This window comes from Rosa chinensis, chromosome 4 (assembly GCF_002994745.2).
Source record: "Rosa chinensis cultivar Old Blush chromosome 4, RchiOBHm-V2, whole genome shotgun sequence".
Taxonomy (NCBI): domain Eukaryota; kingdom Viridiplantae; phylum Streptophyta; class Magnoliopsida; order Rosales; family Rosaceae; genus Rosa; species Rosa chinensis.
In genome coordinates this window covers 48,932,701-48,944,905 of record NC_037091.1, presented here as the reverse complement: position 1 = coordinate 48,944,905, position 12,205 = coordinate 48,932,701, and the positions used below count along the sequence as shown (strand labels likewise).

General features: G+C 39.1%; 1 protein-coding gene across 1 annotated transcript; it reads left to right on the top strand.

The window, feature by feature from the left end:
• The first annotated feature begins 5,942 nt into the window (after nt 1–5,942).
• Nucleotides 5,943–10,713, top strand: LOC112198270 (condensin-2 complex subunit H2). Its single transcript, XM_024339363.2, has 11 exons — nt 5,943–6,419; nt 6,512–6,611; nt 7,614–7,723; nt 7,797–7,939; nt 8,032–8,464; nt 8,563–8,738; nt 8,810–8,965; nt 9,056–9,154; nt 9,538–9,639; nt 9,794–9,952; nt 10,101–10,713. Exons 1-11 carry the CDS (start codon nt 6,221–6,223, stop codon nt 10,482–10,484), a joined length of 2,061 nt encoding a protein of 686 aa, XP_024195131.1. The 5' UTR covers nt 5,943–6,220; the 3' UTR covers nt 10,485–10,713.
• Nucleotides 10,714–12,205: the final 1,492 nt, after the last annotated feature.

Sequence of the window (12,205 nt, the reverse complement as noted above, 5' to 3'; positions counted from 1 at the left end):
TTTTAGGAAGCGTCCCAGCTTACGTTTGAGAGGATTTGAAGGCGGCGGCCTTGGCGGCAACAGACTCTTCAACTTAGCCACCGGCGAAGGCTTTGAATCCAAGGCTGTATAGTTAGATCTGAAGGTGGAGGCGCTTTTCTCCTTGGAGGCTGCATAGACTTCATCTTTGTCAATTCCAGAGAGAGACTGAGACGGTTTTAGAGAGAGAAAGTGTGTGTGTGTGTGTGTGAGAGAGAGAGAGAGAGAGCTTGCCAGCGGAGGCATGGCGCTGGAGAGATAGTAACGGGAGTGAGTGGAGGAGAGGGAGGTAGTGGTGGCCATGAAAAGAGAGCGGGAGAGGAAGGAGGAGAGGGCTAGGGTTTCGGGGAAGAGCTAGAGAGATAGCCGGGTCGCCAGTTTTGTTAGAGATAGTGAGTGAGGATGAAAATGGGCTGCTAGAGAGAGTGGGAAATTGACTAAGTATGTGTGGTGAACGAAAATTTTGGTCCCCGCGTGCCGAAATTTTAAACTTAATCTTTTCCGCATTTTTTTAACTTTTAGAATTAAATTGTAGACATCGGTCAACAGTAAAAATCGATGTCAGTAATATGTATAGAAATCGGTATTTGAGGAATCGATGTTAATGACATTTTTTTACATCGCGTGAATTCCTCACTGATGTAATTGTCGTGATGTCTAAGGCCAAAATTCTAGTAGTGCAAATAAAGCGAAAGCCATCATCCTAATGACTCGTCATATGGATGATTCGCTCCAGTACGAGTGTATGAATGAAGAAGACCCCAGAAGGATGTGGGTCTCACTCGAAGATAGATTTGGCAACGTCCGTGACTCCCTGCTTCCTGACCTAGAAGTGAGATGGCATAGCCTCCACTTTTGTGATTGCAAGTCAGTTCTTGACTACAACTCTGAAGCACTTCGCATTAAATCCTTAATGGAATTCTGTGGTAAAGAAATCACAAATGTGATGTTGATTGAGAACACTCTCTCTACTTTCCCCGTCTCTGCATTGATGGTTGCTAAAAACTATCGAATCGATGTTACTGCAAGACGAATCACAAGGTTTCATGAGCTCATTGGAGCTATGAATGTCACTGAAAAGCATGACAACATCATTGTGAAAAACTGTAATTCGAGATCCGTGGGAACAGAGCATATTCCAGAATCCAATTATAGTCGCGCCCCAAAGAGAGGGCGCCAAGAGCGAAACCCTAATCTTAGGAATACATTTGGACGTTCTGGTCCATATAATCGCTCTACTTGGGAAGGTAATCGCCAAAATAGGCGAACACGGAACCGAAGAGGTAAACGTGGAAAGAGAGAGGGAGGCAACGCCTCTAGCCATGTTGGTGGCGCCACCAACACTAAGAGCCATCTAAATGACGCTTTCAAAGCGCCTCAATCAATGGAGTTTGAGCAAAGATATGTATGTTCTCGATGTGGAGTGTCTGATCATTGGACACACATTTGTAGAGCTCGTGAAGAAATTATCACCGCCTACAAAACATATTGTGAAGCAAGAGAAGCTCACTATATGGAACAAGAAGATCAAGAAGATGATCTAGAGTGAAGGGTTGAAGACTACAAATCTGGCTGAGATCAATAGATCACCGATTCTGTTTAAATCTTTATTTTTCCAAGAGATGTAATAGGCAATTGCCATATGTTTTTGTAGTAAATGCCAATGGTTTAGCTTTTCTTCAAAGTAGGCTCACTCAAAGTAAGTGTGATGGCTAGGAAGGTTATGAGATTAGTGGTACTTAAGCGAGCTTTGCTCCACCGACATCTCTCTGCTCACCTGGTCACATTTATTTTGGAATTACCGAAAGAAGTTAGCCGACTACCATTGTTTTGCATTAGCTATCATTTTGGATTAGATTTTGTTTAGTCAAAGAGACAATGATGTAACTCTGTTGGCTTATGAATAAAATTTCGAGTTCTTTATGACTCCATTTTGATTCTGAGCATATGACTTTTGTGACTACGATGGCTGGGACATCAGTATTAATTCAAGGACATGGAATAGCCCAAGTTCCACTTGCCAAATGACACCTTAATTACTGTCACAGAAACTCTCTACGCTTCTAGGGTGAATCACACCTAATAGCCGACGGATTCCATGCGAAAACGCATGTAGAGAACGGAAATGAGTTCCTTTGCAATAGCTCTAATGATTGCGAATAAAGGCGCATCATAGAGAAGTTTATGTGTCTCTCTAGTGGACTTTATGTCACTATTTGAGCTATTAAATCCAATAAAGTTACGAGAGAAAATCTCTTGGATTTAGACACATATTGGCTTTGTCACGACAGGATAGGTCATCTTGGTCATGATATGATGATCCGTCTACTAAAGACTTCACATGGACATCATTTCTTTCGAGCGAAACGAAACATGAATCATAAGTTGATTTCTGGACTAAGTGTGACCGACACAGCTGCCTAGGGCACAGCCTCCATCCACCACCATCCTAGGGTTGGCACAGTCCCTATCCATAACGCCATGGATAGCGTCCATCATGGTCAGTGGCGGAACCAGGATTTAAAACTTGGGGGGGTCCAGTCATAAAGCTTTAACTTTAGCATACTAAATTTAACTTAAAGGAAAAAAAAAAACTGGTTTTCCATATTAATCAACGCACCTAGTTAACTTTCTCTATACTAAAACAATTGAAAAAATAACATTAATTACAATAAATTGCAAAATCTTTTAAACCTAAGAAGCATTAATTTCCATATTTCCTAGTTATATATTCTAAGAAGCATTTCCATCTTTCCTTATTATAAATTTGGATAGTTATTACACTAATATACTATTAATTCTGAATTATTCTCTTTATAATTTTGCAAATTGTGTTGCTGATTGGTTTGGGAGGGGGGGGGGGGTCCAATGATTCAATTAAAGGCAAGTTCCATTTAATTGTATGAGGTTTAGCTGATCACTGAAGATCTGGACAAATGTTGGGGGGGGGGGGGGGGGGTTGGAACCCCCTCAGGCCGTATAGTAGTTCCGCCACTGATCATGGTGATGGCGCCCCAGGTGATGCTGCAATCACCAACTTGCTTCAAATAGCATTTCAGACGCTCAGGCCTAACCAAAATACTCATTGGTTACTTCTAAAGCCTCTCGCTCGTTTTACGAAGCCCGTTTCTTAGGGAAATTAGGACTAAGACCGTCCTATACAAAGGTGATAAAGTAATTTGAGGTTCACATCCAAAACCAATTGGCAATGGATGGAGTGGCCCAAACCCTTATAAACTCATAGGCAAGGTCCATTTTTTCCCATTTGGGATGTATATATTCTCAACACGCCCCCGCACGTGTGGCGAATTTTTAAGCCATACACGTGGACAACCTTGGGTGACGTGGAGCCCGTGTGGCCGCGAGGCATACACTCGTGGGATAACTTGGCTTTGATACCATGATAAAGTAATATGGGGTTCACATCCAAAACCAACTGGCAATGAATGGAGTGGTCCAAACACTTATAAACCCATAAGCAAGGTCTCATTTTTCCCATGTGGGATGTATATATTCTAAACACAGTTAGCACGTCTTGGCTAGGCTCAAGAATCATATCCAAGATTCCATCGGCCTTAAGATGCTGGCAGATATCACGAACCCACCTGTGATATTCAGAGCCAGTTGTTCCCAATGGAGCAAAGTCCAATTTGTTCAGGTTACTCATCCTGAAAAAGAACAAGAAATTAGGGTTAGTTACGGAGCGAAAAAGGCTACCACGAAAACAAATAAAATTTATGAGCGTAGTCGTTTCCAAGAAATTAGGAATTTTCGAGCGTAGTCGCTTCCAATAAATTCGATTCCAAGAGGGGTTGGATTAGATTGAAACAATGATGTTTGCGGTCGATCGTTTTATCTCAACAAACTCTAAGTTTGGAGAACTCTACAAGCTCCAAGCTTGGAGTGAGCACGAATCCCCACAGTTCGGCTTAATTTGGTCTTCCCTATGATAAAGAAAGGGGGTAGAAGAAGGGAGGTTGCAAGTCCCCGAAAAAGAAGAGAAATTAAATTTAAAAACTCTAAAAAAAAGGGAACGTTTAGTAAAAAAATACCCCGAAATAGGTCGCCGGAAAATTTGACCGGAAAAAGCTGTAGGAAAAAGTCACCGGAAAAGTTGTCGGATAGTCACCGGAAAAGTCATTGACCAGGGGTTGACCGGAGGGCTGACGTGGCACTGATGCTGACGTGGCAGTGTGCCTACGTCCTTGGGCTTCTTTTCCTTTCCCTTTTTTTGTTTTTTTCCTTTCTTTTCTTCTCTTCTTCTTTTCTGCTGGTTCAAGACGCAGATGTTCAGGTGGCCGGTTCACCTATTTTTAGGCCGGTTTTTGAACTTTTTCTTCCGGTTCCTGAAACTTCATATCAGTGGGCTTCTACTATCAAAATTTGGTGGAAATTGGAGGTCCGGAAGATGGTGAACCGGTGGAATATTTGCTGCGAGATGTATGGAGTTTCCGGTGACCGGTTAGGTGGGTTTTCGGCCAGTTCTTGGGGTGCCGCCGCCGGTTCTGGATTCCTGGAATCGAGTTCTTCAATGTCTGAGGTGGAGGCAGAAAAGGCTTCAAGGTTTTGTATTCGGATTCAAGGTTTTTAGCTTCTTGAATCAGGGTTTGGCTATTTGTTTCAGGGTTAGGGCTTCGTGCTAATAACGTATTGTAGAGAAACTGAAATTGAGAAGAAATCGCTGTGTATTCTCATTGATAATAGGGGTCTCTTTATATAGAGGATTACAATATATAGAATCTCAATCATACAAGGAAAGTAATCGTACATTGAATAGGAATCTAGATCCTTCTAATTTAACCTTATTACCACTAGGTCTAGTAACCTAGAGTTTGGGCCAAACACAAATTAGGGTTTACTTGAATAGTTTTTATTTTATTTTTCACTAGCCCTTTAACATGTGCTCCGCACATGTCAATTGACTTTTATTTTTATTTTTTTAATTTAAAAAAGTTATCTTTCCTGATATTTAGGAAGTTTCTCATTTTTTAATGGGAAGTATTGCAAATTTTTGAAATATGACATAGTAATTGACTATCTTACCCTCATATAGAAATAATTTATTTATTAATATCTATATTATGTGAGGACAAATATGGTAGTTCAAAAATTTAATCATTCCTTTGAGAATTGGCTTAATTATATAAGATTAAAAATAGGTACATTAATCTTTCTATCATCATTTGATGCTTCACATGCGTCACATGTGCTCGGATTAATGGCTCGATGACAGAAAATTGACAAAGATACAACGCTGATGAGAAAAATAAGTTTAGATGTCAACTTTCTACACCAAAAAAATTATCAATCCATTCACCAACTAATACACTCAGTTGGAAGTCTCGGAACTTCATCATCCAAAGTCCAAACCCTTTTGGACCAAAGCTTTTTTTCTCGTATAGTTGTAGTGTTGTACCAACTATACCCCTACCCATCTCTTGTCCATGCAATGAATGTTGACCACAATCAACCCTTTGTGCGATACCTAATCTGGTTGAACCTACGTCTTCTTATCATCATTTGACATCCAATATGCACTAAATTTGCTCATCTTGATGGTGTGACCATATATGTGCTTACGAATTACCTATCCTACTAACAAAGAATATGTGTAATGTATCATTAATGACTTTTTTGTTATTAAGATATACGGAATTGATATCCTTGTTCTGGTAATGATTCAGTAGCTTTTCTGAGAAACCTTGTGAACATCGTTTTTGCTGCAGTCGTGCTCGGAAGCTTCTCTCAATTTGTTCCAGCTGTGTTGGGTGACGCACATTCACAACTCCATTTATTTTACCTTTTTACCAAACTGGTAATTAGCCATTTACTGTACTGGGCACCACCAAATTTTGGATCATTTACCAAAAAAAATTTGGAAAAAAGGAAAAGAAAAAAAAAGTAAAATACTCTGGGGAGCGGGAAAACAGCCGTCGAAATTTTTTGAACCAATTTTTGTTTTCTTTGGAAGACTCGTTGTCTCTCTCGCTCCTTCTTCCCCACTCACTCCCTCTTCATTGGAAAACCAAGCTGTGACGATTTGCAGACTCACCCAAAGTCTTCGACTTCTTCACTCCTGATTCCAATTTTGCGATAGCCTCTGAAAGATTCTCACTTTCTCAAAAACCCCCAAATTGAAAAACCCTAGTCTTGAGCAAATGTGCCTCCACGATGCAACAACCCCCAATTCGACTCAGAGGACATGACTAACGCCAGAGCGGAGCCAAGCGGCAGTGGCGTCGGCGCCGGAGGTGGGTTCCACACGGTGCAGGCGGAGCGTGACCTAGAATCCAATTGGGAACTAGATCTTGGAACAAAACTCGAAGAGTATTTGCTGAGGATTTGCTCCGGCGAATTGCCCGCCGAAGCCGACGGCATTGTGTCTATTAATTTCGCCGAAGGTGGGTTTTGTATTGAAACTAATTGGCTTCGTTTTTAAGCTTCTGGGTCTTTTTGTATTGGATTGGTTTGTGAGAGTTTTGGTTGGGTGCAGCTGCTCTGCTACTTCAGGGTTCGGTTCAGGTGTATAGCCGGAAGGTGGAATATCTTTACTCGTTGGTCTTGCGTGCTTTGGAGTTTCTTTCCCAAAAAAGGTTTGTTCTTTTTCTTCTCATTACAATTCTGTGGGGGGTTTTATTTGTAATGCTTTAAATTGAGAATTTTCCTTGCTGGGTGCCATTACGTTTTAAGAGTATAGGTGTATTTGAGTAAAGGTTCATACTTTCTGTCTGCTGACACTGAATATGTGCATATGTGTGTTGAGCTTTTCATAAATTATCAGCCCTTTCCCTATAACTTTACTCGATTTGAGACTAGTTATCAGCCTTGTTTGAGGTTTTTGGGCAAAGAATGACTGTTTGCGAGATTCTGAAGTCTTTGCTTTAAACGCGGGTAATGGTTCAACATGGTTGACTATCATATCTCAGTAACATGCATCTTCTACTGGGAGTCTGTTACTTGTGTTAGCATAAGAGAAACTAGGTTTAGGTGGTTCATGTGGCTGACCCTGTGTCCTTAAGAATTTTTGTATCAGGTATTGGGTCTATCCTAACAAAACATATGTATTAGGTGTGTTGTATTCAGGTTGCCACACAGAGTTTTTCAGTCATAAACTACAATCCTTATATCTTTAAACTGAGGTCCCAGCAAAAAAATAGAAAAGAGAGAAAGAAGTTCATCACTCAAACACTCATTTAAGAGAAACATTCACTTGGTTAGTTAAAAACTTAAAACCAAGGAAAAGAGGTACTCTTCTTCAACAGGGATTCAAAACTAAGAAACATAAAGAAGACAGATACCTTACATTTAAAATAGCAGTGAAGCAGATTTGCTGTGCCAAATCAGGTTTTTGGTGTTTGACAGTGTATTTTGAACCATTTTGATTTATTTTAGGAAGTTTTGTAATTTGATGTGGAGTTTATGTTCTATCTAATATTTCTGCTCTTGAGGAAAAGATGATAATGGTTGTAATGATGACCATCTCAACCAACTTGGGCATAAGTGTTAATGTTGCACAACCAATGATGCTTTGGAATTGCAATGAAGTGTTCATGTTGCAGTAGTTTTCATGTTACTCTACTCTATGTTTTAAGCAGGCAGAATGACCAATCAGACGGCACATCAGTTCAACCTGAAGAAGGTGGGAGTTCCAATGCAGTTGCTGACGAAGAAAATGATAGGTTTTGGGGATTAGATGACATTGCAGGTAGCCAGGACTCCCTAATTCACTTTGTTAATATTTTTGTGCAATCATCCACTGAACTTGATTTTCCTCGCAGTGGAAGCAAAAAATTGCTTAGACAGTCCTTCAGGCAGAGATGTTCCTTCGAATCCCTTTGTGAAGCCCCCAGCAAATCTAGTTGTCCTTGAAGGTGATTGCTTAGATACAACTGGTGATTCCGGAGAACTAGAGTCATATCTGGTACCATCTTTTCTTTCATTTACTAATTTCTAGTTAAGTCATTAGTAAACACATGCATCTAACTCATTCTATACAAATTTTTTTGTTTGCAGTTGGCCACAAATGATCTTTACCAGGATTTCATTTTGTTAGATCCATGTGATTCAGTAGCAGTTAATGATTATTTGGGTGTGGATGGAGTTAGTAGAGGACAAAGTAGTGCTTATAGGGTCAGCTCAACTCGAAAAAGCTTTCTGTCTCCCACAGGATGTTCAGGAGGGACTGCACATAAGTCACAAAAGTCCCAGAATGCTAATGTCAATCAGTCTCCTATGGTTGATTCCCACTTTGAGGTCAATGGTTGTAATATTGGGCCTGATCCTCCTGGCTGCAATAATTTTGATGACGGCACTCATGGGTATGATATGGATGATAGATACTCGGAGCCTAGGGACTTGGATGAATTGGATGATGACGACGATGATCCATGGAAGCCTTTGAATCCACATGAACCTGGGAATTTGAAAGTAAAGCCTTTTAAAAAAGGTTGTTTTCAAATGTTTGTTTATTTAGCTTTCTAGTTTTCACTGTTCATTCATGTACCTAAACCCATGCTTCTCTTTTATTGTGCTTTTCCCTACCAGTCAAAGCTTTTAAAAGGAAAGGGGTTAATTCTTCTAAGCAGGCATCTATGGCAACAATGTTTCCACCTGCAAAATTGCATGGTACTATTAGTCCAGAACTCACAGAAATGTGGGAGATACGACGTCATGCTCAAGAACAGCAAAGGGGGTCCCAATCTCCTCCATTATTTGAGAAGGTTTGTTTTGCTGAGGTGTATTTAACCATTTTTCTTTTGTTGGTTATTTGAACCTCTTCTTTTAACTGCAGCTGCGACAATCACTTATTGATGGAAAACATGAAAATTTTGATGGCTCTTCTAATCCTATGAATGGAAATGACGACACCGAATCTGATAATGACATCCCGGGTTTTGGGCAACCAGATGCTGACATACCAGAAGATGTACCTCTTCACAATGATGAGGTTAGACAAGGCAGTGAATTGGTTATTGGAAATCTTAAGTGAAATTCAGGAAATTAATTTTATTGCTTGCTACTTGTTGATCTTATGCAGCACGAGGATGGTGGTCCTCACTTTGGCACTGATGAAGCTTTTGGATATGAAGATCCAAACCCTCATGCAAGCTTGGAAGATTTATGCCGTTCTCACCTAGTAAGTATATATGTTTCTTGCTCAATGTCCTGGTTTGTGGTAATAGTGAAACCTTGAGCTGCATTATATCAATCTACTGGACTTTGGAACTTACTCTCACTTTTGACATGACCATGGTTGCATACTTGATCTGAACATGTAGCACTTAGAAGAAAGAGTAATGTTTTTTTAGGCACTTCAGGTGTCTAGATTTGGAAGAAAGATTCTGATCAATTTTCTTCGTGGCCAATATTTCTTGATGTTTTATATCTTTCACCACTTTTTTTTTTTTTTTGGTATTTCACAAGATTATCTAGGCCCACCTCATAAATATGACAATTATTTACTCTTATCTATATATAGTAGCTACCTAAAATGTTGGCTACCTATCTTTGCTTATGTAGGATGCTCTACTTGCTAGCATAGCTGAAAACGAGAAGCAAACTGAACTGGCTGCTCGTGTTTCAACATGGAAACAGAAAATTGAGCACAACTTGGAAGAGCAAGTAAGTTCCATCTGTTTTGCTGTTTTGCTTCGTGCAACACTTTCCAAGTAAAAAGGAAAGAAAAAAAAATTGAAGCACCCACTAGTTGCATCAAATATTTTCTTCTGTTTCTCCTCTGCTTGTTCAAGTTTAAAGAAAGCTATATGTGTCATAGGAATCACACCCTCCTTTTGACATTCAAGACTATGGTGAAAGAATTCTTGATAGACTATCCCTTGAACCAGAAGATAGAAATGTATTGCCCTTTTCTGATGTCGTCAAAGGTCAGGGAAAGTATGATGTGGCCAGGAGCTTTTCTGCACTACTGCAACTGGTATTTCTCCTTTTTTACAGCAAGCACCTGTTTGCCTGATTCTATCTATTTTACATTGCATCAGTTTGACTTAAGTCACTGGTGCTTAATTTTGGTTTTGTTGGTATCCAACTATGGTGGAATTTCTATTTAATACTACAATTTTCAGGTAAATAATGGAAATGTTGAGTTGGATAGGAGTGTAGTTGATGGTGGTCAGCCTGTTTGTTTCACAGCTGCCAATCCTTTCCATGTTCGGCTCCTAAGACATGACAGAAGAAGAGTGGAAACTGGATTTCGGCTGTCGAGAAAGAGAGTTAAGTCTCCATTGAGGAAAGCATGTAGAAAAGTCGACAATGACAAGAATGGAATTGAGAAATCACCCTTCGTCAAGTCATCATCAAAGACAAGTAAATCAAAAAGAAGATCTACTCCAACAAACTGCAAGTTGTCAGCCGGAAAGAATGGCGTCACAGGGCGCAGTCCTGATGCCAAGAGGAGAAAAAGTACTCGATTTGTTGAACCACTTGATGACCTATATTCTCCAGGGTGACATGAATGTCATGAAAGAGGTTCTACTCTTATGATCGAGGCCATTCAACGCTTTGCTGGACGGCTCAAAGCAGGGTAAGAAACCCTGATCGTTGCGATTGTAGTTTACTAACAGTGAATGGTAGGAACCTGTAATATTTTTAAGTTATTAACGTAATGTACACATTAGTAGTGAAAGATCTGTAGCACATGTATCATTATTTGACAGAAAATATTCTTGTTTTGATGCCAATTTGTCAATAACGCCAACGTGCTTTTTTCTGTCTAGTCAACAATTGATTGATATGCACCCTTCAACCCAACATTAACTCCTCAATTTTTGTTTTCTTTTTTGGTAAGCTCCTCATAGTTTGCAATTTGTAGCGAGTTCGGCCGATAGAAATACAAAAGTCTTTTTGACTCGAAAGCAACAGGCGATCCAAAATGCTGATGCCAAAAAATGAATTGATGAGAAATTAATCGTAAAATCATGATCACACCATGCAAAAATGGATATATTGTGGTTCATCCGATCCGATTTCAGCATGGACCAAGCACAGTTGCAAACCACTTGGAATAGAAAACCAAACAAGTTGAAAAATCCCTTGGTATTAGTCAAAGAAAGTGAAGTTATTGGCTTTTGGTAGCAAGAAATAGGGTGCCTATCTAATATTGTGAGATCAGTATGGGAGATCTAATGCAGCAAGTAATCTGGTTTTCAACTACCAAGTACCTGTAGTCTGAACACCATGAAAAATTTTGCGTCTTCGAAGCAAAAGCATAGAGGGACTCCAATTATTTGACCCAAGTCAACTTCACACTTTGGCCAAGTCAAGCAAGGGAAAACATGACAGAGATCCCAGTACGCAACGACAGAGACTTTGCCGTGTTTCATTCGTTTTAATGGAACTTTTAAACTTTCACGGAAAGAATAGTGATGGTGAGTTGGTGACAAATCATTTAAAGTGTAAACTTTCTCCTAATTTCTCAAATTTCAACTGCCCACTCACACCTAATTATATTGAATCTTTTGAGTTAAAATTCAACACCTATTAAGTGGTAAAGTTAGGACAATATCAATATAATGATAAAGTTATTTAACGATATTTATTATAGGATTTGAATTCTTTGAATTTATTAAAAGATTTGTTCTTTTTTATTTGGTCTCCTAATTGCTTGAGACAGAGTGAGAGACAATTTGGTGGCGTCTCAACATAATCAAAGGTTTGCGAAGTTTGCCATGGATTTTTATGAGTGGTACCATGCTTAAGTAACTGTTGCTTGTTGCTTGGGGATCCATAATATTTGATCCAGGATATATATGAACCAACTCGTTTATCACTTTTTAATTCCGACGAATAATATGATGGAACTCATAATGCTCTTTTGTTTCAATATAATGACATTTCGTCAATCACCATACTTAATTCAACTAATGTTCATCCATTCAACATATTGTCATTCTTTATTACATAAAATACTTAAACACAAAATCAAATTATATTATAAGAAAAAAATATATAATTCAATGAAAACATTAGTGTTCACTATATAAATTTCGATGAAAATAATCCTTATCCTATCTTCTTTGCTCATCTCTTTAGTTTTCTGTTTTTTAACTTCAATTTACTAATTTAGTACAACTTATATTTTCTTAGATGTCGTGCTACAACATTACCAAACAAATAAAAGGAACTATAGTGCCACTTATTTCAAGGACAATAAAAATTGATAATTCTACTG

Bases quoted from the DNA above. Each gene is read 5' to 3' on its own strand.
- LOC112198270 (XM_024339363.2), top strand. From the start codon at position 6,221: ATGACTAACGCCAGAGCGGAGCCAAGCGGCAGTGGCGTCGGCGCCGGA. The intron at 6,612-7,613 runs GTTTGTTCTTTT...TGTTTTAAGCAG, and splicing joins GAGTTTCTTTCCCAAAAAAG to GCAGAATGACCAATCAGACG. The intron at 7,940-8,031 runs GTACCATCTTTT...TTTTGTTTGCAG, and splicing joins GAGAACTAGAGTCATATCTG to TTGGCCACAAATGATCTTTA.